This window comes from Tursiops truncatus, chromosome 20, assembly GCF_011762595.2.
Source record: "Tursiops truncatus isolate mTurTru1 chromosome 20, mTurTru1.mat.Y, whole genome shotgun sequence".
NCBI classification, from domain to species: domain Eukaryota; kingdom Metazoa; phylum Chordata; class Mammalia; order Artiodactyla; family Delphinidae; genus Tursiops; species Tursiops truncatus.
In genome coordinates this window covers 15,292,503-15,320,496 of record NC_047053.1, presented here as the reverse complement: position 1 = coordinate 15,320,496, position 27,994 = coordinate 15,292,503, and the positions used below count along the sequence as shown (strand labels likewise).

General features: G+C 58.0%; 1 protein-coding gene across 18 annotated transcripts in view; it reads right to left on the bottom strand.

The window, feature by feature from the left end:
* The window catches only part of MYO18A (myosin XVIIIA), a 95,359-nt gene that overhangs the window by 33,698 nt on the left and 33,667 nt on the right, over nucleotides 1-27,994 (bottom strand). For 8 of the 18 annotated variants that reach the window (XM_073797779.1, XM_073797782.1, XM_073797781.1 and 5 more), the window contains exons 3-22: nucleotides 15,002-15,079; nucleotides 13,762-13,797; nucleotides 11,559-11,646; nucleotides 11,251-11,357; nucleotides 10,960-11,136; nucleotides 10,386-10,599; nucleotides 9,973-10,115; nucleotides 9,273-9,373; nucleotides 8,349-8,412; nucleotides 7,991-8,135; nucleotides 7,642-7,662; nucleotides 6,365-6,376; nucleotides 5,580-5,756; nucleotides 5,271-5,361; nucleotides 4,820-5,012; nucleotides 3,882-3,968; nucleotides 1,721-1,862; nucleotides 1,400-1,559; nucleotides 1,006-1,192; nucleotides 439-682 (exon numbers count right to left, since the gene is read on the bottom strand). In XM_073797779.1, the coding sequence (XP_073653880.1) occupies nucleotides 439-682; nucleotides 1,006-1,192; nucleotides 1,400-1,559; nucleotides 1,721-1,862; nucleotides 3,882-3,968; nucleotides 4,820-5,012; nucleotides 5,271-5,361; nucleotides 5,580-5,756; nucleotides 6,365-6,376; nucleotides 7,642-7,662; nucleotides 7,991-8,135; nucleotides 8,349-8,412; nucleotides 9,273-9,373; nucleotides 9,973-10,115; nucleotides 10,386-10,599; nucleotides 10,960-11,136; nucleotides 11,251-11,357; nucleotides 11,559-11,646; nucleotides 13,762-13,797; nucleotides 15,002-15,079 (2,467 nt within the window). Of the gene's footprint in view, nucleotides 1-438; nucleotides 683-1,005; nucleotides 1,193-1,399; nucleotides 1,560-1,720; nucleotides 1,863-3,881; nucleotides 3,969-4,819; nucleotides 5,013-5,270; nucleotides 5,362-5,579; nucleotides 5,757-6,364; nucleotides 6,377-7,641; nucleotides 7,663-7,990; nucleotides 8,136-8,348; nucleotides 8,413-9,272; nucleotides 9,374-9,972; nucleotides 10,116-10,385; nucleotides 10,600-10,959; nucleotides 11,137-11,250; nucleotides 11,358-11,558; nucleotides 11,647-13,761; nucleotides 13,798-15,001; nucleotides 15,080-27,854; nucleotides 27,874-27,994 lie in introns of those variants that run through there. The other 10 variants (XM_073797787.1, XM_073797784.1, XM_033848551.2 and 7 more) reach the window with 8 other exon arrangements.

Below are 27,994 nucleotides of genomic sequence, written 5' to 3'. Positions count from 1 at the left end.
CTAAGTTCTTCAGAAAGATTTAACACTTCATTTCTCATTGCAGGGCTGGCCCACTCTTAGAGGCGGTTGCTCCACAAGGACACTGAGTCTGCTGCTGTGGGCAGAGCTGACCTGTCCAAACCAGGGAAGGCGGAAGGAGGGAGCTGTGGGAACAGGGCATGTGGGCTGGGCAGGGGAGGGGATGAGGAGGGCTGGAATGTGGAAGGGAGAGGATGGTCAGCAGGCTGGCAAGAAAAAGAGAAAGGAACAGACTGGGCTGGAGAGATGCAAGGAGAGACCCCCAGAGGAGGCAGCAGCAGAGATGAGGGGGATCTAGGGCCAGTCGGAGATGGGGGGGAGCAGCACCCCTCCAGCCCCACAGGCCCTGTTAGGGAGGTGGGGAGGGGCAGGGGCAGCTCTAGGAGGGAGAGGTAGGAGTTGAGAGGGAAGGGGCCCCACCTTGGCGGTACATGCGCACGGCATCAAGCAGGCGGGAGCCTCGAAGCTGGGCGCGGAGCAGGGGCACGTCCAGCTGCAGGAGCCCGGCCTCGCAGTGGTCTCCCGGGGGCAGGTCCAGCTCACTGCTGCAGCTGACTCTGCGGGAGTGGGCAGAACGGGGCTCCCCCGCCCAGCCCTCTGCCACAGGCAGGAAGCAATGCACGAAATGCAGCTTTGACTTCTTGATGGTGTCAATGAGGGCGTCCTGCCAAAGGGGAAGGGACAGCCTTCAGTGGGCTCTGACAGCCCGAGCCAAGAGACCAGGGAATGGCGCCAGCGTCTCCACTCTGTGGCAGGATGGCAGGTGTCCCACCCCTGGCTGGGCAGGACATGCTAAGCCTGGACAACCCTGCTCGTACTAGGCCCGGGGGGCCACGCACAGCGGGTAGCACTGCAAGAGGACCCCACCAGCAGCAATCAAGGTGAGTGGGCTGCCGAGTGGGCACTGGTGACCGGAGCGTGCCCAGAAGGCCCCGGCCCCCTGCCAGCGGTCGGGAAGCACCCCAGGGCCTGCACTGGCACACTCACCACCTGCAGCCTAATCTGGATGCACAGGGACTTCTTCTTGACGGCCGCCATCCCTGTGGTGAAGGTCTTCCGCATGCTGGTGGCCCGGCGCAGCGCCAACTGCGAGCCGCCCTCCAGGCCCGCAATGGAGCCTGAGAGCACCGTGGCGCTGCCCGCCCGGCCCAGAAACAGGTTGCTGATGATTTTTCTGCCAGAGGAGGAAAAGGAGGGAAAGAAGTCATATTCAGGCAGCAGTAGAGGCCGTTCCTCTTCCCAGCTCCTAGGTCACCGTGGCTGGGGGCCTGGGCTATCTGGGCTGGGGCTGCACGTCTCACACCCGACAGAGACACTACAGAGAAACCCTCAAACAGCAGGAAGAGAAAACCGGGGTGGGTGGACGGAGTGGTGTTCTTACTTCTGGGAGTCCTGCAGGAGCCGGGGGGCGTTCTGGGTGGCCGGGTTCTGCTTGGTGTAGCTCAGCCAGCCGGCCGTGTTGTACTCCACCCAGTTGGTGCAACGGCTGTGGCCCAGGAGAAAATGGTGCGCTTTGCTGCTGCGCAGGAGGGGGCTTTGGCCTGAGGGCGGGGCAAGCAAGGTTCAGGTCATCAGGGCACAGGTCCCCCAAAAGCCCATGGACTCAGTGAGCCCTCCAGGCAGTGCCAACTAGACTCATATATACATAAATGGGTTCTCAGGAGAGGAAGCAGAGGAGCTGCCCTCCAGGGGTACCACCTACCTTTTCGGTCACCTTCCTGGGGGCCATAGTAGGAGAAAAGGCGCTCCAGGAGGTCGTCCTCAGTGGCCCCTGGCACCAGCACCTCCTCTTCCAACAACCATAGCAGGCCCTTCGCCTCATCCGTGTGGGCCAGCGAGCGAACCTATGCAGAAGGAAAGAAATCCCGCAGTGTCACATGGAGCAGTGTGAAGGGGGCTAGGACCTGTGGTCCCGACCGCACACCATAAACATGCTACACAGATACACACGCTACAGCTCCTGCCACTCATGGCTGACATTCTGTGGAGCAGGTGGCCAGCAAGGAGAAAGAGGGGCCAGAAAGAGATCAGAGAGAGAAGCCCACAGCACAATATGATTCCTAGGACCTGTGTCCTAAGTCCCCAAAGACTGAAGGCTTCTTATTGACGCCCAGAGCCTCTCCTCCATCCTCAACCCCTTGGAGATCAGGGGGGCTTGGGTGAGCCCCGCGTTGCCCTCACTCTCTGGGCATCACCTCCCACGCAGATGAAAGGAGATGAGGTCTTTAAGGCCCTGAGCACAGGGCATGGCCCAAAGGAAGCTGTCAACAAGACAGTGATTAATCCTGGTTCCCCGCCCGAGAGGGAAGAACCCAGAGAGGGCTCGGAGCACTGCAGGTGGGGTCACTACAGGGTCCTAAACTCAAGTGCCAAAAGCCTAAGACAGCTGACTTCATGGCTGTGGCAGCCAACATGGGCAGAGCTGGGGCGCCTGGAGAGCAGGTGGCCCCATCTGAAGGGAACAGCCACCACTCAGGAGCAGCCAACCGCTGTCCCGGAAGAACGGTGGCCTAGTGTCGGCAAATCCTCCAGCTTTTCAAGAGAAGGTGGAAATACTGAATTCTGGTTTCTAATTCCCCATGCAAGCCAAACAACCAAGGGTGAAGGTGCCTTTTTTACGGAATTCCCAGGTCTTCCTTGGGCAAGGAGGACTCTGGCCTGGCCTCTAGGGACTGGGGACAAGAGAAGTAAGAGAAGTACCCTTTTCCCTCTCTGACCCAAGCTGCCCAAGGGAGTCTGTGTGCTGACCAGGAGGACACAGAAGGTGGCCGAGGACCGATGGGCAACTAAGGCCCCCGAGCAGCTGGAGCTGTACGGCAGGAACGAGCAAGAAGCCCCTGGATGGTGAGTGGCAGGCTGGGCACTGAGGGGCCCCCGTGCCCAGACCCATCAGAAAGGGGAGAGCAAAGGAGGGGAGGGATGGCCAAGCCCCATTCAAACACACTGTCTGACCCACCGCTGCTGCTAAGCCAGCCGGGTCAGCTTGCCCACACCTCCTGGGAATGGCAGAGGCTCTCGAGGGAGGCCTTGGCAGGGGCCTAGGTGTCAGGAAGAAAAGCCAGCTTCCCTGGGGAGATGTGGGACTTGAGCACTTTAAGCCCTTGTCCCAGGGGGACGCTCGCTCTCCCGGGGCCCCACCCCCTGGGCCAGGGCCTTCCCGCAGGGAGGCAGGAGAGAGAGGTGGGACTCAAAGCAGAGGAGGGAGATCAGCAGCCTGGCAAAAATGCCAATTCTCCAATAAAGCGCCTCATGCAGCTTCCCTAATTGAAGACAATGGCCAAATGCCAGGCGCTCGCCAGGCAGCCAGTCCCCCAGGCAGCAAGGTGCCCAAGACGCTTGCCCAAAGGGTGACAAGGCCCGTCCCCAGACTGAGCGGCGAGGACTCACACCCACACAGCCCCTCAGTGGGCATTTTATATCTGGGTACTGTTTCTGTGTTTGGGTGAATGCCACCTCCTCGCCCTGCTCTGCTAGGCTGCACTGGTCCTCCGCTTGGGGACGATGGGAGGGGATGACTGTGTCCTCTGGGTCCAGCCAGGCCCTCACCACTGAGGAGGTGGTAACAGGGCTCCTGGCAGACACACTGGAGGCACGGCTGGGACAGGGCCTGAGCTCAGACACCCATGGCTGGTGCTCCCCACTGCACCAGGGCAGAAGGAAGTACCACCTTCCCGGCCAGACTGGCTGGCAGCTGAGCGAAAGGGCGCACAGCTCGGAAGCGCTTGGTGTCTGGGCCTGACTGCTGGGCCTCCCAGCCCATAGTGTCCCCACGCAGCAGCAGCTCATATGGGGAGGGCTCTACCAAGGGACAGGAATGGGAAGGGCAAGAAAAGGCCAGCCCAGGCCCTCCCTGGAATTCCTACCAGGGACTGATGGGAGGCCTGGTCCACGGCGGCCACAGAGTCACCTGTGGCTGGCTCCAAGTCGTCAAACGCCAGCTCGATGTTCTCCTAGGAGGGAAGGTGGGGAGGTAGTGAGCACAGGGCCGTGTGTGGGGTGCAGCCCTAGGAGCAGGCCAGGTGGGGACGCTGGGGTCAGCAAGTCCAATGTCCCATCCGAGCAGGAGCTCCCCTCCAACAGCCCGACTGACAGATGCTCACCACCTCTCAAGGCACCGCATTGTGTCTTCGGACAGCTAACCTTCTCCTAACCTCCTTTTACAGCGAGCTAAAGTCACGTACACACTCCTGTTACTCCCACCTGCTGATCAGGCTGCGTGGAGTTAGCCCACTCTCGATTTCACACACTCATCCTTGAAATACTTGAAGACGACTGTCATTTTCCTCCTGAATCTTCTCTCACCCAAGATAAATATTCTCCCCAGCTCGTTCAGCTCACCTCCACTTGAGGTAGGATTTCCAGATCCATCCGGGACACCCTTTTATGGGGGCAGGGGGGCTAAGTAATCAGTCACTATACCAACAGCTCAGGAGACAGGGAAGGCCAGGCCCGACACACGTGGAGGCAGGAACTGCACGGTGGCGGTTCACAGGGCCTAGGCAGGTGCCTTGAAGGTGGGCAGAGAGGGGCTCCCAGGGACCCTGAATGCATCTTGGGCTTCTTGGAGAGCAAACTCTCCATAAAGAAAGAACGTAGCCTGGGCAGGAAAAGCGGCCTGCTCCAGAGACCACAGGGGGACATAAATGTCAGAGAGTGAAGGGCTGGGAAGGGAGCAGCCAGAAGGGAAGGGGTACCTTGCTGCATCCACAGATGCCTACCCCCCCCCCCCCCGCACTGAGGGTGCCAAGGCCAGAAGGTGAGCCTGGGGGCGTTAGGCGGCAGGGGCAAGGTCAAGTGCTACCTCCTTGTATCTTTCCAACTCCTGCACAAAGGTGCGCTCGTGGAAGAGCCTCTGCAGCCGGTCCTGGGTGTAGTTGTGGCACAGCTCCTCAAAGGAGGCCCCGCGGGCCGACCCACCCTGCTCAGGGTTCTGGAAGCCGGGAGTGTCCACAATCATCATAGAGCAGAGTGAGTGCTGGCTGGACTTGAGAGCCCTTCACAGGGAGAGCCTGGGTCAGAGCTGCCCAGGGCAGTGCCCCCGGTGCCCAGGTAGCTCACTCCACCCCCATCCCCATCCCTACCCAGGTGCCCAGGACCCGTGGGGAGGACGTGCCTCTCCTGCCTGCAGGGACAGTGAGCCCTCTGCTGGTGGAGGATGGCTCTGCCTCGGCAATCACACAAGCCCAAAGGCATCAACCCCACCTTCGTCAAGGCAGCAAGATGAGAGCTCCTAGGCCCTGCCTGGCACTCACCTGTTCACCAGGGAGATGAGAAGCGTGAAGAGCTCGCTGTAGAGGCCGGACGCCATGCCCTCCAAGCACTCCAGTGCACTCAGTTTGGGGCCTGTGGGCAGGAGGGTCAGTTCTATCTCCAGGTCCCTGGGACTCCCCACCTGGGTGTGCTCCCTACCCACCCAGGCCAAGGCAGCATGGGGCCCTGGGGCTGGGCCTCTCCCTCTAATGGGAGCATCTATTCACCTCAGGAGTTTGCCCACCCCAGAGATGGCAACGAGCCCAGGAAGAGGCCTCCAATCACATCCAGCAGCCAAGGGGCTCGGGTACCTGTGCCGTCCCCCAGGCTGCTCTCCTCGGGACCCTGGCGGAAGGAGGTGGAGCGCTGCAGGGTGCCGCCCTGGTGCTGGTGCTTGAAGATGGCCGAGGAGAGCTCTTCCAGGCTGCAGCCCAGCAGGTACGCGGCCTTCTGGGCCCACTCGTGGCGGGCAAACTGCCTGCGCCCAGCTATGGGGTAGAAAAAAGGACCTGACGTCGTGGGTCTTCCTCCTTAGACTGTTTGCTGACCACTGTGCCCTTCAGCTCCCTTGCGCCCATAGCACTAGGGAGCAGGCATCTTCCAGAGGGAAAAAAACGAGCCCTGATGACACCAGCAGGGCTTCAGGCAAAACAGGGAGAGCCAGCAGCTGCCAGCGCTTCCTGTGTCCCTTGGGGTTGGAGAGAACGAGCAGGTCCTAAAAGAGGAGGTAACTCCACACTGCGGCCACCAGAGGGCTCCCAATCAGCTGCAAAAACCCCTTTAGAGGGCTTGGCTCCAGGCGCCAACGTGGGGAAGGACAGAGCATGAGCCAGCCCACCTAGGATGAACACAGAACTGCCTGTGCCTGGTGGGGGAGTATCAGGAGAGCACTGGCATCTCCCCCTTCCTTGAACGCATTAGGACCCTCCCGAATGCGTCCGCCAGGCGAGACCGCAAACATCCACGGTGGCCCAACAGTGGAGAGGCGAGAAAAAACTGCGGGGGAGAGGGAACAGCCCACGCGGGCAGACGCGCCTCAGCCGACACGTGTCTAATCGCGGCAATTAGGGAAAGCTAACAAGAAACAAGGTTTTACCTTCGGCAGCTTCTGTAAGGCAAAGGACCAGCATGCAGCATGCAAAGAAAAACAGCATGTTAGCAAACAGTCATCAGCTGAGCCTGCCAGGCCCAGTGGAAGGGCCCGTGGGGGTGGGGCTTTGGAAAGATGAGCAGGAGAGAAAACACAACCCCATTCAGACTCAGAAACACAAAAACACACACGCGTGCGCGCGCACACTCACAGCCTCAAAGGAGTATGTTTATGGATGTGATCACACTGACACACAAGGGAAGAGACCTGCAAAGACTTTCTATCACACACACATGTGCACACACACACCCCCCCCCCCCCCGAAAATACTGGAAGCTCTGAGGAGGTAACAGACACTGCTCAACAAGGTCCACGTACTGACGCACCCAGAGCTCTCCACCTGCAGGCAGCGCTGAGTAGGGTTACAGGAAACCTGCACTGTTACCTCCTTGGAGTGAAAGAACTTCCTCAAGACACAGCCACACAGCCACCCACCTGCCCACCTACAAGTGTGGAGACAACTTCTTTAACTCAGAGTCTGCTTCCTCTTTGGCAGGGATGTAACCTGCTGGGATCATAAGGAACCTAACACCCAGACGCATGTTCCCCCATGCACCCGCCCACCCTCCCACCCACCAGCGCTTCCTCACTCCTGCTGACAGCCTGGGGCCCTTCACATCCCAGAGGAAGATGAAGCCAATGCCCAAGGTGCTGTTCAGAAGCAGCATCCCTTTCCCTAAACCGGAGGAGAAAGGGGTGAAGAGGAGCTCAGAGCACCTGACCGTCAATGGAATCTCAGAGGAAGGCAAAGGAGCTCTTCCAAGCCAGACCAAGCTCCAGCCCTTCACAAGACCCCAAGCACTGATGCTGAAGCTGCAGCCCATTCAATACCACGGTGCCTGCTGCCCCCTAGTGGCCTCTACCCTGACATGCAAGAGGAAGAGGCACCTACTACCAAACCAGTGGAGAGAAGGGAAGACTGAGGGAAAACTGGCCTTGGGAAGCCCCAGGAAGCAACACACCCTTCCCCACATAAGCCCCATGGAGGGCATCCTGAGAGATTCCAGGATCTGAATGCAAAACAGGTAGAAGCAGCTATTCCTGGGACTCTGAGAAGCCCCACTGCCAGTAAGCACCCTCTCCACCCTCAACCCTGGGGCTTCTCCCAGGCCAGTGTCCTCTGCTATGATAGAACAAGCCCAGCCCCCAGAGAGAGCCCAGGGCAAGCACCAAGAGGGGGCAAGGTGGCCCCTACACCCCAGGACGGGGTCAAGGTCAGTTACCCGCTTGCTCCTCGGGGGCCTCTGTCAGAAAGGGAACAAGAAGGAGAGTTATTCCAGGGGGACTGCTCTGAATTCGTGCCCTTCTCTTTCCTCTCAGCCTCCAACCCCCAAGCCCCCTGCTCTTCACAGCGCGCCCGGTCAACTGCCACCTCAGTCCAGGCCTCTGACCATCCTTAGCAGAGATGCTTCTCCGGGGGTTTGGAGACTTCTGCTCTGATGAAGGGGACGGGGAAGAGGCACAAGCCAAAGAGGGGTGTCTGATGACAGGTGAGTCTGCGCTGGGCCAGGACAAACTGGGAGTGGACTGGGCCCCCACCAGCTCTCCCAGGTGACCCGCTAGGTCCGTTACCTTTGGTGGCGCCTGCAGCCCCCAGGTGGTAGATGGCAGCCAGGATGAGCCAGCAGGCTTTCTGCTCGTCGGGGGAGATGCCCAGCACCTTCATGGCCGCCTGGAGCTTGCTGAACTGCTGAGCCGCCTTCTGCTTCTCCTCAGGCTGCAGCGACAGATGGGCACACTGGCAGCAGATCTCAGAGGGGCTGTCCCTCTGGTATCTCTCATGCTGCTGGAGCATCAGGGCGGCCAAGCTAGAGGACAGCCGCCCGGCCTGGGCTGGGCTCCTGCTACTCCCATGAGGCAGTCCAGGACATTCCAAGCTTCTCCGACCCCAAGGCCCAGGGCTGCCCACCCGTCCCCAGAGGCCCCTCACCTTGGCCAGTGGTACAATCCCAAACACATTGTTCTCTGCCAAGTGGTTCAAGTGGAGCTCTGTCCTAGGGGTACAAACGAGGCATCAGCACAGCGCTTGGTCCCCACGCCAAGTCCATCTCCCTGCCGGGCTGGAGACAGAGACTCCGCTTCCAGACTCAGTTCTGTCTGCCCATCATGCCCTCCTGTCAGGCCAGCTGCTATGGCCTTTCCTAATTGGCCTGGACACCAGGCCAGAGCACTGGCCTCCCTAGGACAGGTCACAGACAGGCCCTGGTGAGAGTGTCCAGACAGACCCCTGGAAGAGAGCAGGCAATCTGCCTGAAGGGTGAGTCCAGCCAGGACTGAGACCGTGCCCTCAGTGACAAGGAGAGCTCAAGACAACAGTGCCCTGGGCTGCTTGCTCAGCCTTATCATTTATCCTCTTCTCAGTGGACACAGACAGCAAGCCCGAAGGTCTAAGGGAGGAGCCTGGCGGAGGAGCCAACGTGGATGCAGGGAGGCCAGCATAGAGGGCACTGGAAAAGGCTCGGGCTTTTGGCCCCTGTGTGGACTCAAACACCTGCTCAGCCCCATACTAGCTGTGTAACTGCGGGCAAGCCTCTGACCACCTGCATCTCGGTGTGCTTTCCTCTCCAGATCTGGCTTCCCAGGAGCACAGATCCTAGCTAGGTCCTGGGAACGCTGAAGGGTCAATGGTGCCCCTCACATATAGCCAGGTCCCCCATGCCCGGGGCCAGGGAGCTCCCGCCGAGCAGGGCCTATGGCTCATTCATCTCGCCATCCCCAGGGCCTAGCTCAGAGCCTAACACATGGCAGGCGTGAAATAAACAACCGGCATGGGATGCAATCAACTGGCAAAGCCCAGGAGCTGTCAGTGGTGGGAGCCCAGAGCACCCTCCTTGTTCCCTCTGTCCCGTCTCACCTGAGGGTACCATCCCCGCAGGCCAGCAGGTAGTAGAAGATATTGAACGTGGCCTCACCGGCTGGGCGTCGTGCCACACGCAGCTTCTCCAGAAGCATCGTCTGTGGCACAGCATAGAGGGTATGTGGGCAAGGAGGCAGTGCCAGGCCAAGCTTCTCCCACCCACACCAGAAAGAACCAGGCCCATGGGAGCGAGCGGCTGCATCTGATTCTCCAGGCGCTCAACCAGCGGCCAGATCACCTCATGGTCAAACCTGGGGCAGACACCAGAGCCAGGGAAGAACACAGGCCCTGCCACCCCGCCCAGCCTCCAGGCACAGTCTTCCTGGGGAGCTGGACACTTTGTGGTGAGAGACTTCATTAGCATGGAAGGGAATCAGCCTCAGCTGGGCCTTACTTTACTGACAGGCCAGTCCTGCCTGGGTGAATCAGCCTGAGAGAAACCCCCGAGCAGGGGCCAGGGCCCCAACTAGGGTGTGGGCAACCCCAGGACGGGCAGGAAGCTGAGCCGTGCCCCATCCAGGGCAGGAGGCACAGGGGGCAGAATGTGGAGGCTCAGGGCAAAGTAGGCCAGCCCTGCCGGGCCCAGGGTCCATTTCGTTAGGGAAGAATCCCAGGAAAATGAGGTGCAGGGGAGAGTCTGATTTCTAGGGCGTGAAATCAGGCAGCCAATCTCTTACCACCCTGAGTGTCCCCTCACCTGAATGGAGGCTGAGGCCACCTGGCCGGCTTGGTCAAAGTCCAGGGAGAGGATCTGGGAGAAGCGGGTGGCGTTGCCGTTCATGATGGTGGGGCTGTTCCCAAAGGCTTCCAGGAGGGTGTACAGAGCCTGCCACTTGTCCACTGCAGAAGACAGGCCCAGGGCCCATCAGGAAAGCCACGGGCAGCTTGCCCCCAGCCACAGGCTCCAGAGGCCCAGGGCGAATGGGAGGCCCATCCCATGGCTGCTCCTCCAGCACCCGAAGGCCCAGGTACTTAGACAAGACTGCTGAGGATCGAGGGGCTTTGTGGACACGGAGAGGCCAGGGAGAAGAAGAACTGGCACCTCGGCGGGGCCTCCATCCCCACACCCCTCTCCAGCCCATTCTGTTTCCCCAGCTGCCCCTGCCTCACCAGAAAACACCTTATTCCCGCTGGTGCCTGCGATGGTGGCCAAATATTGCACCAGATGCTGGCAGCTGGTGGTCTTGCCACTGCCACTACTGCCCAGGAGGATGATGGACTGGTCCTGACGGCTCATCAGCATTGCCCTGTATGCGGTCTGAGCCACGGCATAGATGTGGGGGGCCATGTCCTCCCGCCGACACCCCTTGAACATGTGCATCACCTTGGGCGCGAGAGGGACGGAAGGAAGGGATAGGCGCTCTTAGCTGGCTCCACACGGACAGCCCTCACCCCCAAGGCCCACATCTTTCTGGGCTTTTCACTCCAGGGGAGCCAGAAGGTTCTGAGGCTAAGGTCACGCATGGAAATGCAGATACCAGCCCAGTCCTGGCCTCTGTGAGGTCGGGGGAGGGCCTTCTGTCTCCACCCCTTGAAATGACTCCTCTTCCCAAGGCCACTGTGAGAGTGGACAGGAGCCCCGTGGGATGCCAAGGGGAAGGGGTGGAGTCGGGGAAAGTGGGCAGGGGGGAGGGGATAGAGGGGGCGGTCTGTGGGGCCACGTGGTAGCTGAGGGGGGCTGCACCTTCTCCGAGTACACAGCGGGGGCCCCCCGGGGGCTGAGGACCAGCAGGCTGGGGCCGGCGTACGTGTGCAGCAGGCTGGCGCCATAGCGCTGGCGCAGCGTGTGCAGGACGCTGGACTCATTGAGGTACACCAGCGAGGCCAGATCCTCCAGACGGTCGCAGGAGGGAGCATTAGCCTGTGTGACAGGACAGGCGGGCGGGCACTGAGGAACAGATCCAGTCTGCTCTGCCAGCGGACAGCCTGCCCAGCCCGGCCCCCCTCCTGTGCCCTCCACCAGCCTCCTGCAAACCTTCTCTACGTCATCCTCGTCCACATCCAGGATGGCTCCATCATGGTCTAGCTTCACGCGCACCTTCCCCTCGGGCAAGCTGAGCTCCTTGGATTTGAGCTGAGTGGCTGCAGAGCAGGGACAGACAGACAGACATGGGCCCGGGAAGCCGTGGCAGCCTTCTTTGGGCCCTTCATGGTCCTGCCTTCTCCCCACTGTATCACCAGCCTCTCCTTGCTCACCACTCAGGCCTCTCCAGACCCCGAGGCCCACCCACCACCCAGCCCTGAAACCAGAGAGGCCCAGGCCCTGGGTTTCCCCAGACTCACCCAGTGAGAAGCCATCCTTATGGACCAGCCACACCTTCTCTGTCTCATACCAGGCCTCCTCAGCTGCGATCTGCTCTTCTGTCTTCACCTATCAGAGGGAGGGGAAGAATAAAGAGTCAGACCCTGTTCTGGAAAGCAGACAAGGACAGCAGGAGAGAGGAGACATGTGAGGGGAAGGGCTTCCGGATGAGCCACTGGGCGAGGGGGACAGGTGGGTGGCAGACACAGAACGGGAGACATCAGAGATATCAAAGGAAGAAGCTGGGGAAGCCAGGAGCTGGTGGCGGGTGGTCCTGAGGAGCCCTGAGGACAAGGACACAGAGCTGGGGACCCTGACAGCCCCGAGGGTCTGGAAAGACAGGGACACATGGAGTATGTGCCTAGGAGAGAGCAGATCCCAGGAGAGCAAATCAGCAGCCACCCTCTTGCTCCCTCCCTGCAAAGACTGTATGATCAGTACCCCGAGCCTCCAGCCCTCACCCTGGGCCACAGCTGCTGTGACCTTACAGGCCTGGCTTCTCCATTCACCCACCTAATAGGCCCTCCTTCACCAAGCTGGGAAAGGGCGTTTCCTCAAGATCTGAGAATGTCTTCCAAGGGCTTCAGTACAACATGATGGGTGAGTCCTAGCCTTGACACTGGTCTTCCCTCCAGAGGAGGCTCTCCTGGGCAGGGGCAGTGCCCAGATGCACATGCTAGCCTCCCTGCTCCCCCTCCGTGCCTCCTCAGAAGGAGCACAGACCCACGGGGACGTGCTAAGGCCATACGGGGGCACGAAGCATCATGGCCAGGGACATGAGGCAGGGGCAGGGGTAGCAGTGCTCTGTCAAATACAGGAAGAGACTTGAATGCCACATGGATGGGCATGGGAATGGGTATAAAGGGGCTGGGAGCCCCCGGAAGCCCAGGTGGTCACCGATCAGGAAGAAGCATTCACGGGCAATGTCAGGGTGCAGGGTTGCCAAACCTGGCGCCCCTAAGAGACCTGAGCTGGTCGGCAATGGTGCCTGGGGGAGCTGGGCAGACAGGGGCGGGGCCTGGCCCCCATGGCCCATCAGGCTCCTTTTGTCATGTGGGCAACGGGGCAGCAGGGTCATCCAGTGTCCTTTGGTGGGTGGACGGTCACCCCCCACATGAGCAGCCCCCAAGCTAGCCCCATCCCCCAACTCTCTGGGGATCCCCAGCTGCGAGGTACAGTTAGTCTCCTAGGGTCCCCCACCCTCATGAAACCGACCTGGGGCCAAGGCGTAGACACTGCTCTGTGATACTGACCCCCTGGGTGAGGGATTGGAAAGGACAAGAAACAATAATAACAAATACGTTATTTGTTACATTTCTTGGAGCTGAAAGAAAAAAGATCTGGGTTCTACTCCCAGGTTGGATTCTGGCTTCAGATAACTCCCTCTCCCTCGCTGACAGCCCTTCTGGGCTATAGAGTCAGAAGGCTGACTTACACAGCAGGCTCCAGACTTTGCATATCATGGGCCAGTGAAATTACCCCTCAAATAGGAGGATCACTATGGGGCTGTCAACGTTTTCAGTGAAGACATCCAAAAAAGGCTAGTTCTTTATATGTGAAAAAATTAACTTTATAAAACAAAATTCCTTCTTTTTTTCAAATCATGAGACAGGGGAGCCTTTGTCTTGAATGGGCATGTTGTATGGGTCCAGGGTTTGGAGACTGATGAATAAGGTGACATCAAAGGACCATGGCCTCCAGCTAGTTCCTTTAGAGCTAATCTGAAGACAGGTTCCCATATTGGCCAGCAGGGGGAGACAGAGGATGCGCAGCGACAGGCTTCAGAGTGGGGAGGGGGTGGGGGTGGGGGTGGTAGGGGTTCAGCCTTTCCAGCTTTCTCTACCCAGAGGGAGCAGAATTGAAACACCTAGAAACCAAAGCTCTGGCCAGGCCCTTGGGCTTCTGTGGCTAAGAACCATGTGCCACAGAGGCCAAACTGAGTGGCGACCCTCAGTCTAGACACTCCTCCAGGGCCTGACACAGAGCTGCCCCCTGTCCAGCTCCCGGCACTGCCTCCCCCAGGGGTCCCCCCAGATACCACGTGAGGTGGGAGCCAGAAGGGGAAAGAGGCCTTACACTCCAGCACAAGGCCCGGGCACAGACGCCAGCCCAGGTACCGGCCGGGGGTGGCAGGTGGTCACCAGAGGAAGCGGAGGGCTCCTGAGGGGGGCAGGAGTACCCTACCTGGCTGTGGGCAGGAGAGGCGGCCTCAGGGTCCAGCTACCAGCAGCAAGCAAAGAAGAGAGAGAGAAGAAGAGGGGTGAAGACAAGCAGGCCGTTGGCATGTCCCCTTCAGCAAGCACCCGGGGCCAAGTGGAGGGGAGAGGGGCGTAGCACCAGGAGGTGGACGGTAGGAGGGCTGGCCCGGCAGGTGTATTGTATCTAGTCAAGGAGAGGCCAGGCCGGGAAGGAGAGGCCCTGCTTAGTGAAGAAACACTTGGTACCGTCAGACTCCTCAGAGGAAATGCTCTGATAAGTCATTCCCTGCGGCAGGAGCGAGCCGCTCTGCCTCAGGCTACAGTCCCTCCTGGGCTGGCCATCCAGTCCATTCTGAATTACCCTCCTCTTCTGTGTTGCCAGACCAGACCACCTCACCACACCCAGGGCCTGGGACCCCTGGGAGCCTCTGGCCTTATCTCCAGGGCATTTCCCAGCCCAGCTCCCCTGTAGCCACCGGACCCCAGTACAGGCTGCCCCTGGCCTCCAGACACACACCCAAGGGTGCCACTCCCAGGCCAAGGGCGGCCCTTCAGAGCTGTCACCCCTGCCTAGCTCATCAAACAGGACCACCAGCAGCCCCAAGTCTAGGACCCCTTCCTCAGACTCCCACTGCAGCCCTGCACCACTCCCACCCCATGGCAAGCAGAGGTAGTACCACCCATCCAGGTCCACCTGCCAACTGCCCAAGAACCAGGGGACTGTGGACAGACCCGGTGGCCAGCCTCGACCTCCCCATCTTTGTCTGGTTACTTAAAGGCCTTTCTGGAGAGGAAGAGGAGTCAGCCAGGCCTTGGACCTTGCCTGTTAGAAATGGGCAAGGAGTTAACAGGACCCACCTGGGACTGGAGAACCAGGGCATCAAGAAAGGGGCGTGTCTTCTCCCTGCCTCGCACCCACCAGGCCCTGACACCAAGATACGCCCTCCAGGGCAAGAGACTGGGGCCAGAGAAGGGGCTGGATCTCTAGCCAGAGGGGTCCCTCCCACAGGTTCCCTGGAGGAACAGGCCTCACTGTGCGCAGACCCTCCACAGTGCCCTTCTCTCATTTCTCCAAATGGGAAGCCCATGTGAGGGCCCCCAGGCCTCCAGGGAGCCACACTTCCACTGTCAGGTGGGCCTACACACACAGACACACACAGTCTGGCCAGCAGCCCCAGCAAAGAGGAGACCAGGGACTGGGAACCACACGTGAGAGGCGGCATTACAGGAGCTGCGAAGATCCTCTCAAGCCGCTGGTGGGCCTCCTCTGCGGGGGTCAGCTGGACGTCGGGGGCAGCTCCTGCCTAAAGGTCAAACCACTATTAGTCCCGGCCTGGGGAACTGGGGGCACAGCACACCAAGCTTCTAGCTCAGGAAGCCACTGGGACCCCCGTGGGTTAGTGGAATAGGGTCAGGGAGGCAAGCCGGGCACCAACTTGAGTTTTTAAGCTCTCAGATGAGAATAAAAACAGGTGCCTGGGAGTTCTAGGGTTAATTCTTCCCACCACTTTAACCATTCCAGCACCAGGACGGCCTGTTCTCACACGCATCCTCTGGCCCCTGCCCTGGGCCCAGGCGACAGGTGGCTGAACTCCAGGTTGGGGCCCATCTCAGCCCCAACTCCACCTGAGTGAGAGGCAGAGGGACAGGGAGCCAGAGGGAAGGCAGCCGGCCCAGGAACGGGCGCGTGACACTCTCTGGCTCCTCGGAGGTTCTTCTTAGGGGCTAGTGGTTCGCCTCACACCAAGACGCCCCTGCCAACTCCTGTGTGCCAGGAGGTCACTTCCCTGATGCAGAGTGGGCCAGGAGGGGTGAGGGAAGCTGCCGCCTGCTCTCTTCTAAGTTCTGCAAAGCCCGGGAAGAATGGAATGGGGAGCAGGGCGAGTCTGAGACCTTAGGAATCCTAGCAGGCAGTAGGCAGAGAGGAGGGCCTCTAGGGCCTGGGAGACAGGACAGGTCGTTAGGTGGTCCCCTGCCCCACTTCCCCCGACTGTACCCTTTCAGCCAGAAGGAGCACGCAGGAGCACAGAGAAGCAGTAGTGAGACTTGACGCATCGCTCCACCCACCCACTCACCCAACTCCTGAGGACCCAGAAGGGTCCACAAAATGGGAAAGCTTGAAGAGAAATGCCCCCCAACCCAAGGACCAGCCAAGCAGGCAACGCCTTCCAAGGGAAAGGGCTGGACAGATCGTCCTTGGCCCTCCCCTGTGCCTCTCAGCCTCCTGTCCCACCCAGAGGGCACTTTGTGGACAGACAGGACCGCCGATACAAAGGGGACCTACTGTGCTCCTCCGCCACCCAGGCCCAGAGCTCCTCAAGAGTCCTGCTGCCAGAGGGACAGCTGGCCAGGCCTGAAGAAGTAGTGATGGCGATGATGGTACCAATAAGCACTGTTACCAGCATCACTACGGATGCTACCGTTCACGGAGCACCCACCACACCAGGGATTAGGCTCAGAGCATTCATTCCCTGTATGTATCCTTTCTAATGTTCACAGCAACACTTCAAAGTAGGTATTATCCCTTATTTGCAATTCTAAAATCCAAAAAGCCCTCCAAAACAAAAGACTTTTCGTAACGGTTTTGGTGGCAAAACCTGACTGTTTAATCCCCCCCGCCGCCTGCAGCATGAACATTCATAATTTTCCTGTGGGAATATTAATGTGTTTGGTCACGAGTTGCTGCTCGTTATGTACATTGCATGACAGTCTCAAATATAAAAAATCGCTAATTTCCAAAATACTTCTGGCCCAGGGGCTTCAGAGGAGGGATGGTAGACCTGTGTGATCCCCACTCGACAGATGAAGGCTCAGAGATGCTGAGGTCCCACAGGAGTGAGTGGCTGGGGATGGGATGTGAGCACAGGCCACCTGACCCCAGAGATTCTGTCTTTCTACCCTCTCACTGATCTGCTAAGACTCTGATCCTCGACTTGGGATCTGGGGCCTCAAGCTGATACCATGTAGCTGGGGGCCAGGCCCCAACTCCCCGGCAAGTGTGGAAGAGCAGCAGCATGCAGTTAACGGGTCCCCTGGGTTCTGGCATTCGGTGAAGGAAAGCCATGCAGCCCTGCCATCGGCACGTGGCCCGGGCCCAGCTTCGCCATCATGCGGGGCCCGTGGAAGAGCCTTGGGAAAGCTGGCTGCCAGTCCTCAGGTGAGGGTGGTAAGGGAGGGTCAGAGGTTAGTGACACACTCAGGTACCTCCTGCTGCACGTCAGGGGCTGGTGACTTGTTCTGTTGCAATCCAGTGAGGTTCGACTTGAGGTTCGGGTCGGCGGAGCCTGGGGCCGCCAGCTCTTCCGACTGGGCTGGGGAGCCTAGCTTCTCTGAGGTGTCCACTGTCTCTGGGGAGACTGGTTTCCCCGAGGAGCCTGGCTCCTGGCTGGAGGGCTTCTCCCCCTTCCCGGGAGCCTGCCTGCTACGTGGCCTGTGGTCCTTGCCCCTGCCCCGAGACATCAGGCTCCGCAGGCCCACGGAGAGCTCATCCTTGGCGGCCTCCTTCTCTGCTTCGGACTTCGGCCGAGCAGGGGGAGTGGGAGTGGCTGTCTTTTCTCCCTTCCTGCCTCGAGCTGGGTGCTCAGGAGATCTGACCCCTCTGCCCGCAGGTTCCTTGGCGCTCCCAGGCTCCTCGCCAGGCAGCACCTTGCTCACCACCTTCCTCACTGCATTCGCCACCCTCTTCCGGGACAGGCCCTGGGCCTCCTCGCTGGGGCCTTCCGCTGAGGCAGTCCTCGGGCCGTTCATGGCGAGTGTGGATGCAGGGCTCTTGGCTCTCTGGGGAGCCTCTGAGGGTACAGGGCTGGTGGAAGGCTGAGGACTCTTAGATGGGCCACTGCTGCCCTTTGAGCTGCCCTCTAGCTACAGTCACACAAATACAGGGAGACATTAGCATCAGCCCATGTCCCTGCCCGCCCCACACAGAGGAAGTAAGAGGTGTGACCTCACATCTAGTCGTGGAACAGACCTTCCATTCATCCAACAAACAACACAAGCTCCAAGAGGCCGCCCCAGGAAGCCCTCTTTCCATCTTCCAGATAGAACAACTGCATCGAAGAGTTTGGGTTCTCTCTCCCATAAAGCACAGCAGGTCACCTGCTGTCCATCTCCAGGCTTAGCAAGGAGCGGTGAGAGGCCAGCACAGGGTGCCCAGAGGCCCATGAGGTACCCCAGAGTTACCGGCTTATGTCAGGACAGCAACTAAGCCCGGATCCCAGGAAGCCCGCTCCCTCACAGCCCAAACACAGCAGAGACGGAGCATGGTGAGGTCAAACACCAATTCCTACCATCGATCCTGGGCCTAACTCTGGGGCTTCCTGCCTTGGTGGTCCCTGGTCCTTCTATCACCCAACTTCCTCTGTAGTCAGACCCAGAGCCTGCCCATCCCAATGAAAACCGTAGTTAGGAAGTAATTCTTGGCCCGCAGACATGCCAAGCCTCCTCCCTCCCCAGTCCTCTGGGTTGAGGCCATTGTCTACCCCTCACCCACACTCTCCAGAGCTGCAGAAACCCAGTGCTGGCCCAGGAAGCTTCCACCTCAGCCTGCTTTCTACCAGTCTCCCTGCAGTTTTCCTTGTGCAAACCTCTCAAGGGCTGGAGGCCTCCTAGCTCCCAGAGTGCACGTGGAGGAAGAGGTGGCAGCCGCAGCACTCAAGCGACCACAGCTCCACCCTGTCTAGGCTCAGCCAGCCTCTGGGCACCCAGGAGTCCACTGGAGATGCCAGCACACTCTGCCTGGTGGGGACCGTCTGCGGTCGCGAGGGACCGCCACTGGGCAGGCCCGGCTGGCTAATGGCAGGGCAGTTTCCTGCAAAGCCAAGCCACACGGCCTGGGAGAGCCAGGTCAACCTAGGGGCTCCTTGCTGGTCAGGCAGTGCCCTGCCACTAATGAGCTGTGCTTGAGTCCTCGTTCCCCAAACAGTGACCTTGGTTCTAGGGTGTACCTGGCGGCCACCTCTGTTGAAATGCAGAAGGGCGCTCACAGAGCGGACAGACCTCTGGCTGCCGTGTGGACAGAGACCCACGTCCTGAGCAGAGCTGAGCCAAACGACCTCAGCCCAGGCCTCAGGTACAGGGTGGCCCTGCTGCAGGGGTGGGAAAGGGAGGCCTTGAAGGGGCCCCTTCCTCAACCTCTTGGGCCAAGAGTGTTCAGTGGCATGTCAGGGCCCTGCAGAGCTGCCGTGGCCCCAGCTGCTGGGCCTCACTCCCTGCCCCCCACTTCTGGCTTTCCTCCCATGCCTTCTAACTGAAGCTCATGTTGACAATGACAATGATGATGATGATAGTAACTGCTAACGCTTAAACGGAGCTTATTATGTGCCAGGCAGTCTTCTAAGCACTTTACACATAATTTCCCCCCCAAATCTGGCATTCTCCAAGGCCCCTCCCTCACAAATCTCAAACATATCCCCTTGAAATCACCCTGACCTTGCAGCACTGCTTACAGATGAGGTGGAAGCCATAACACCTGGCTAATCAAATCTCCACTCAAGGAAGGGGTGTGTGTGGGGGGCGGGGGCAGGCACCATGTGGGGTAACGAAGTACAGATCTGTTTTGTGATCCAGCTCTGTTCCCGAGCCCTGGGCACTCCTGCCCGCTAGACCAACAGCAGCCCTCGCCTGACTAGAACCGTGTCCCCTCTCTTGCCTTAAAAGTGTCCAACTTTATTCAGGGTCTCTGTCCCAAGGCAGAATGACTTGGTGGGGGGGGGGGGTAGTGGCACTGCACGGCTGGAGCCTGCCTCTAGGTCACCCGCGCTGAGCAGCTGACAGGGTCTTGGGAAGAGACAGCAGCAGCTGCGGTGAAACCCCTCCCTGCCCTTGGCTTGTGCCACCCAGAGCAGGACGGAGAGTCCCAACAGCTGAGCTCTCATTTGTCTGCCTAGGCCTCTCCAGCCCCAAAGAGTTCAGGAAACCAGAACTATAGGTAGGAACTAAAGAGGGGGCTTAGGGAGAGGCCCCCAACATGCCTTGGCATTGCCATCTCCTTCACACACACCAGGTTGGCATCACACATGCTGCACTTTGTCCCTTTACTGCAATTCCCTCTAGCCACCCCACACGGGAAGGGGCACCCTGCCGTGCCTGCCTGCTCCGTGGAACTGCCTCCCAGACTAGGCCTGGGCTTGTGGACACAACCCACCTGGACACACAACTCTCTCTCTCTCTCTCATACACACACACACACACACACACACGCACACACACACACGGGTCTAGGAGAAGCACTTACAGCCCCTTCCTCCTTGGCAGGAGGACCAGGCTTCGGCAGAGTTTTGTCCTCCTCTTTAACCTGAGGGAGCAGACAAAGAAGTCACTTTGCAGGTCAGAGGTCAGGGTGGGGAGACCCAGCACTAAAAGCACAGAAGGAAAACATCCAAGCAGTCGCTCTCTCTGAGAGGCAAGAGCTCCTGAGTGCTTGGGAGTCCTGGGCCTATGGACTTGAGCACCAGATAGCCTATCCTGCGGTCAAAACTGTCCAGTGACAACTTCAAGAATGAAGTCTCTGGGGGTGGTTAAAGCCAAGTACCCTTTGCCCTCAGTGACCAGCCACGTGACCCACCTAGGCTGCCTAAAGAGGTCCACCCATGAGAGCGACATCATGGCCTTGGTTACAGGGTAGAGAGAAACTACAAGAGCCATTCCCAGCTCAGACAGGAAGTGGTCTGAACAAGAGCCTCCCTGACCTAGGGACTGAGGAGGAGGGAATGACCCCAGCGTGGGGGGCCGGCTGGGCCAGCAGAGCTCAGTGTGGGGTAATAGGTGGTCCCTATCAGCCTGGCTCAGGCTTGCTTCTAGGTCCGTATGATTTCCCTCAGCACAGAGCCTGCGTGCCTTCCCAACCAGAGCGCTGAGCTCTGGCTGGAGGCAGGAAGTCGGGCAGAGGCGGGGATTCAGGAGGCCAGATAACTTCCCAACCTCAGACCCACAAAACTCTGCCAACCATGCAGCTGAGGGAGGCAACCCCAAGGTTCGGGGTGGGGCGTGGAGGAAGGAAAGATGCCTGGGCTCTGGGGTTTGTGCCCAGCCCGGGAGCTGGTTGGCCCAAGTCAGAGGGGAGGAGTAGAGTCAGGGCCAAAGGGCAGAGACCATAATATATCCGGAAAAAGGACAGACAATATGGCCACCCTGATGGTTCTTTCAGCTCAGAGCCTGGCTCAGAACAGACCCAGAGGACCAGGCCTCAATTCTGGGAGAGGCTTCTCCCCTCCCCCTCACCAGCATCTCTTCCTCCAAAAGCTCAGGCAGTCCTCGTGGATTTCATTTCTCTTCTTACCCCAGTCACTTAGGACTGTAGGAAAAAGACAGGTCTGCCACCAGCCCTACCCCATCCTCAGCATGACTCTTTCCCAGCACAGGGGGCAGGAGCATGGGAAGGTGTCCTTGATTCCTAATGGAAAAGATCCTTTGAAACTCATCCAAAATCATTTTAATCATCCACCTGGGGGGACTCTCCATTTGCAACCAGGGTCCATGGCTAATTTTGAGCTCTGATTAGCGGTGCCTGGGGCACTGACCAGCATGACGGCGGCTGCAGTTCTGAAGCTAAGAGCCCACAGAGATTTTTACAATGGGCTCAAGCTTCAGCGTTAGTACACAGTGCCACGGCCAGAGGGAAAATGGCGATTACTCATCAGAGTGGACTCCACGACTTTAGAAATTAGGATTGGAGCGGAGAAAAGGATGGAGAGGAAAGGAAGAGAAGTGGGAGACTCTAGGTCTGCACCTGCTGCCCCTACAAATGCCCATCACTGCCCACCCCACCCCCCCGCACCATCACACCGTGCATGAGCTCCCAGACACACAGGTTAGAGGGACAGCAAGTGTTCACACCCAGACACACTCATTACTGCACGCAGTGCTGTTAGCTCGGGCTCAGGGATGGCCCAGATTCCAAGTCCACTCCGTGTCCTTCAGCAGCTCCAAATCTGTCCTCCTTCCACTGGCTCAAGCTTGGGACCTCAAGGGTCTTCCCCCAGTGGCGAGGCATTGAGGGAAACAGCGCCTGCCCCCTGAAATGTGTGGGACACTAGACCTAGCTCTGAGCTCAGCTCTGGATTTAGCTGGAGGCTGACTCACTGCCCCACCCCCACCCGAAGGGTTCTGTCTGTTGTAGGTCATTGCCCAGCTGGGGACTGTGCACAGCACAAAGGCACGCCCAGGTCTGCAGCCTGAATCACCCTCTGGCCCCAGGTGGCCCACTGGCCTGGTTCCCCTCTCTTGGCTCCTCTCCCCCTATCCATCACAGCCCCCAGACTCGGGGAGACCCAGCTCTGAGGCCTCAGAGCCAAAGCCATTCCCAGCGGCCCCTTCATAGCAGCTCACATTCCCAGGGGTGAGTCAGAGCAGCGGCAGTGGGAAGGGTGTGAGGGGTTAACTTGGAGGGGCACCAGTGGGACAAAAGGCAGCTCAGCTCACCAGAGGTGGAGCTCAGGGGAGGAGCATGACTCAGCGCAGGAGCCCATCCAGACAGAAGAGTGAGTTCCTGGACCCCCTGGTCATTCTCCTCGGCCCCCAAATACACACACATGCCCCAACCCGTCTCTAGCTTCCAAAGCTCCCACTCCCACAAGCCAGTCTCCTGCCTGCACACACCATGCCAAGCACATAAGAAAAGCATAAAGAGTTTTGAAATACAACTTTCCTTTTGCTCCCAGAAGGCGAACCTTGATGAAAAGGCCATGGTGCCGAAAGTAGCCTGCACTCTGGGCCAGAGAAGAAATGGGGGGCAGGGTCTCTCAGGGACTTGGAGTCTTCCTAAAGGCCAGGACCTGCCGGGACAAAGATTGTGGGCAACAGGGGAAAGGAGGGATGCAGTGGAGGGGGAAGGATTACAAAGCTCAAAAGGTCAGAGAAGGAGTAAGGGTTAAAATATTAGAGAAAAGAGAAGGCAAGGTAACGTACAGAACATCGACACAGCCCTTGGAAGCTGTGCGCCCTTGAATAAGCCACTTCACCTCTCTGGACCTCTCTGTGGAATTAGGGGATGGACTAGTCCAGGTGATGGTTAAAGTCCTTTCCAGGTCTGGCAGCCTAGGAGGCTGGGTGGGTGGTGAGAGGCACGCAAGCCCTTAATTCAGTGAACCAAAGCTGCGGGCCTGGGAGCCAGGAGGGGATTAAGGAAGCTGCTCTAGGACTCCTGTGGCTTTGCCTTTTACCTGCAACTCACCAGCACCTGCCAGGGGCAAGAGGCCTGGAGCACTGCACAGCTGCCCCGTCTGGGGGTTAGAAACTAGAGCGGGTCCTCTTGAAATTCAACAGGCAGAACTGGCCTCAGCCCAGGGAGAGGCTTCATCTCAAGAATCCGTTCAAGTCAGTGGAGTTAAAAAACTGGTTCATTCTTATTCTTACTTATCCTGAATGAATAGCGAAAAAACAGAGAATGTTTTGTTTTCAGTGAATTACTTTAAATTTGCTTTGTTGATGTTTCTATCCTATTATCCAGTTCATATGCTAGGCTTTGTTTGTTTTTTTAAGAAGATGTTGGGGGTAGGAGTTTATTAATTAATTAATTTATTTTTGCTGTGTTGCGTCTTCGTTTCTGTGGGAGGGCTTTCTCTAGTTGCGGCAAGCGGGGGGGGGGGGGGCACTCTTCATCGCAGTGCGCGGGCCTCTCACTATCGCGGCCTCTCTTGTTGCAGAGCACAGGCTCCGGACGCACAGGCTCAGCAGTTGTGGCTCACGGGCCTAGTTGCTCCGCAGCATGTGGGATCCTCCCAGACCAGGGCTCGAACCCGTGTCCCCTGCATTAGCAGGCAGATTCTCAACCACTGCGCCACCAGGGAAGCCCCAAGTTTGTTTGTTTGTTTAATTAACTCATTCGTTCTTTTATGTCCTGCTCCAGTTCTCCTGTGTGTCCAGAGAGGAGCCCATCAGCCTCCAGCTATAAGGACACCAGGCCGTTCACACCTGGGCCTGTTCCTCATGAGCATCACTGAACGCAAACATAGGTTTTTCCCTGGAGGAAATTCTCTCTGTGGCTTCTGTGCAAAATTGCCTGGATCTTTCTCCTCTCTTCCTTATCACTAGATTTTAACTAAGATTTGCTTAGGATCAAGAATAACCTATCTTTGGGCTTCCCTGGTGGCGCAGTGGTTGAGAGTCCGCCTGCCGATGCAGGGGACACGGGTTCGTGCCCCGGTCCGGGAAGATCCCACATTCCGCCGAGCGGCTGGGCCCATGAGCCATGGCCGCTGAGCCTGCGCGTCTGGAGCCTGTGCTCCGCAACGGGAGAGGCCACAGCAGTGAGAGGCCCGCGTACCGCAAAAAAAGAAAAAAAAGAATAACCTATCTTTATCCAATACAGAACAGGTAAGCAACACAGTCCCAAAGATGGTGGCCATATCTCTGGCACAGTCACCTCCAGAGCTGAGAACTTACGGTTCTCAGCAAGGGTGCCTGGGAGCCAGAGCCTCTCTTCCCTGACCTGTTCCATCTCTGGAGAGTTCAGACATTTCCAGCAACATTAATTACTGAGTATGGAACATCGACAATGAGATGGGCCCCGTAAAAATATTTAAAGTATATTTTCGTATGTAAATCTTATGACAGTCTCATGACATGGGAATTATTATTATTCCCACTTTACTGATGAGGAGAAAGACTCAGAAAGAGATTAAGTCACAAAGCTGGTAAGTGATGGAGCTGGGATTTGAACCCAGGTGGCTCTGACTGCAAGCCTGTGCTGCTCCCTTGGAGGCCCCCCTTTTCTGCTATGTGAGGCGGGGTCAGAGGGGCTGAGTCATCCTTAGTAGCCAGCTCTGGTTAAGATCTGCGTCAGCGTTGAGGTTCAGGGGGTCTGGGTCCAGCCACAGCATGGATCGATAATGTGGAGCTTACTAGCATTCAACGTGCCCAAACTGAGTTTCTGGACTTGCAAAGGGACCACGACCCTGCCATTCTCCGAGGCTCTGACCACCTCCTCCCTCTCTGGCACTTCTGGCCTCTTCTCTTTGGGGAAGGGAAGAGAAACCAATGCTCACCAAACACTCACTGTGGTATCTGGCACAGTGGTAGGCGCTTTACGCTGTCTCCTCCTCCAATCCTCACAAAAACCCACTTTCTAGGTAAGAAAACCGAGAAGGCGAGTACCTTGCTGAGGGCTCCCCAGCTGGTAAGTGGCAGCACCGGGATTCACACCCAGGATGGATCTTGGGGGGCTGTTTGTGTGTCTATAACACTCCCCGGACTGTGATTTCCTCACAGGCAGGACTCTGTTTTACTCATCATACTGTGGGCACTAAATAAATGTTTGCTGCCTGACGGTCCTGCAGTGGGGGTTCTCTGTACAAACCTCTTATTCCCATCTGGTCTCTTCTGTCAGCTGTAAACTACGGAGAATAAGACTTGTCGATCCTGATTCCCAGGGAGGTGGGGAAGACAAGGGAGGTATAATCTCTAAATGTAGCAACAATAAGTAGATAGTAAACCCGATTGCCATGGGGATGAAGGGAGGGCAGGACACTCTGAAATTGCTTAGTAGCTCTTCCTGGAGCCAACAATAGCCATGAGATACATCAGCCTCTGGCCTGGCCGTCCCACCTTCAGGAACGTATAAGCGACGAGCTGACTTAAAGAAAGGAAGAGAAAGAAAACCTCCACAGGCCAATACAAAAATGCACTGTCTATAATAGCCCTAAATTGGAGATAATTAACTCCCTAGAGTTAGGGAGGGGTTAGGTAAACTATGTTACTTCAGTACAATACACTGTTGTGTTGCCATTTAAACGAACAAATATGTGGACAATGTAACCATATGGAAAACTCCTAAAAGAACAGTGATTCAAAAAAAAACTAGCACCTAAATAGAAAGCAAACAGTGATCCTAACAACCTTGTAAATTGTGCAAATTAGACATAATAGAGACATTTGGTATTTATTTTGTTATGTATTTGTCACTTACTATTTATTTCTCTTATAAAGATGGCTAAACAGTCAATAAAAAAGAAAAAGCAGAGGAGATAATAGCTAAAAGCATTTGTTCTCAAAGAGGAGAAATCCAAGAAATGTGCTAGGGACCCATCTACCCTCAGCCCCGAAGGCTTCCAAGGCTCAGGGGTCTGGGTCAGGCTGGGTTTTACCCTCTACATCGTGAGCAAGGACCATCCACCCTTCACTTATCATCCTCTGTGCCCCGCACAGGAGGGTACAGGTGCACAAATGCCCCCAGGGGGATCGTTCCACCCAGCAGGCACCCCTCAGGCATGGAGTGCTCAGCCTGGACAAATGTATCACGGACATCCATGCCAGATGTCCACCCACGGCAAGCCCCCGAGGGCAGTGGACACCCTGAGAAAGACTGCCTAGGGGAAGAGAAGATCCTGCTGCCTGTGGCCAAGGGAACGTGGCAGCTCTTCCCTCTACCAACTCGCACACACACGCTCCGGGCTTCTCATGGCATCCTCCTCTCTCTCCTTTCCCATTCGAACACAGAAGGGAGCTCCCACTTGACCCTATCCCTGCCAGTCCTAGCCTAGCACCGACTAATCTAAGGATGTGGAGGAGGATGAAGGTGCAGGGAAGAAATAACAGTAAGAACAGTTAGTCTTTCTTGAGCATTACTAAGTGCCAGGTACTGTGCTGAACGCTTTACACGCATTATCTCATTTAATCCTCACAACATCCCTCTGCAGTAGATACTAGGATGATTCCTACTTTACAAATGAGCCAAAGGAGGCTCAGAAATGACCTGCCCAAGGTCTCACAGCAGCGAGTGGCTGATTGGGACTTATGCCCAGGTCTGTCCTCCAGCAAGAACCTCAGAGGCTCACGTTAGGGGATGGAAGGAAGCCCTGCCCCCACCTCCCTTGGTTCACCTGTGCCATTGTCCTTCCATGACATCACCCGCCAGAGCAAGAGTTTGGGTAGAAAGCTGGGGTTTCCAGAGATGGCCTCTACCCCTCCAGCCACCCATGACTGGAATAAGCTTTATACAGAGCCGCTTGGGAGGGTTCTGCAGGGAGTGGCCTAAAGGCCATGCTGTCAGAGAAGAAAGGGGAGAAGAGCTTGGCAGGGACACCCTGGCCCCTTTGGTCCAGCCTCCAGCGAGAGCCCTCCCCCCCACCCAGGGCGGAACAGAAAGTAGCCAAGCGCGCGGCCACTGTCGGCCAGGCCAGCCTAGAGGAAGCAGGTGCGCTGGGATGGCTTCCTGCTGCCACTGCAGTTGCAGAAGGCCCGGGCTTCCTCCTCCAACGGCCAGACCTGCTGGAGGCCCCCCCTTCTCTGGGGATACTCACTGCCCCTCTGCGGGGCACTTTGCCAACTGCCTGGCCACCGGCGTGCATGGCCCCAAGTCTGTGACCTGCTGCCGGGACCTGGAGGCCCAAGGTGGGGTGGGTTATAAGCTCTACCAGGAAGCACCCACTCTCAGGGTGAGAAGCCTCTCGGGCCCCACCCCCAGCCCGCCCACACACGTTGGCGCTGGCGCCAGTTTTGTGGCTGGAGCGGGGCAGTCCTTGGGCACAGGGAGATACAAATGCTCCGAGGCACAGCTCAGGCTCCTGATACACCTCCGCACCAGGCCAGCCCATACTCGCTGCCAGCTGCTGACACAACTGAAAACCTTACCCTTGGTGGCCGGGAGGGGCGGCGTGGGGGAGCGGAACGGGCTGGGAGGCCACTGTGTCTCTCCTCACTTGCTTTTTTAAGGAACTTACTCTCCAAGATGCCATCTGTGGCCCTTCCGAGTGTCCGATCCACAGAAATGGAGGAGCCCATGTTGAGTCCACTCTCGGGGACAATGAAAGGGGGATCCCTGACAACTCCAAAAGCCACCCCTCTCAAGCCCCTCTCTCGTCCACCAGGGGGAAGCGGGGGTGGAGGGCCATGCTGGCAACGCAAAGCAGGGACAAGACCTCCCAAGTCATGAGTCAGGCCCGGGAAGCCCTGCCCCTCGCCTCTGAGAGGTAGAGGCTGCGGGGATGGAGGATTCTCTCCCCACCAAGGCAGCCTCACGCCTCCCTCCCCACCTACTTCAGCCACCTCGAAGGAAATAACAAAAAGTCCCCTCCTTTCCTAAATGAGGAAACAGCATGAGGAGCCTGGGACATTTCCGGGGTGGGGGGTCAGAGGGACACTCACCCGCATAGCCTGGCCTGTAGCAGGCCAGAGCAAGGAGTCTCCTCTCCGATGCTGCTCCGTTAGCAGCTCAAAATAGCACTGGCAGCAGCCCCGCCCCTGTTCCCCTCCCTCTCTCCAGGCCCCTCCCGCCCAGAGCTGCC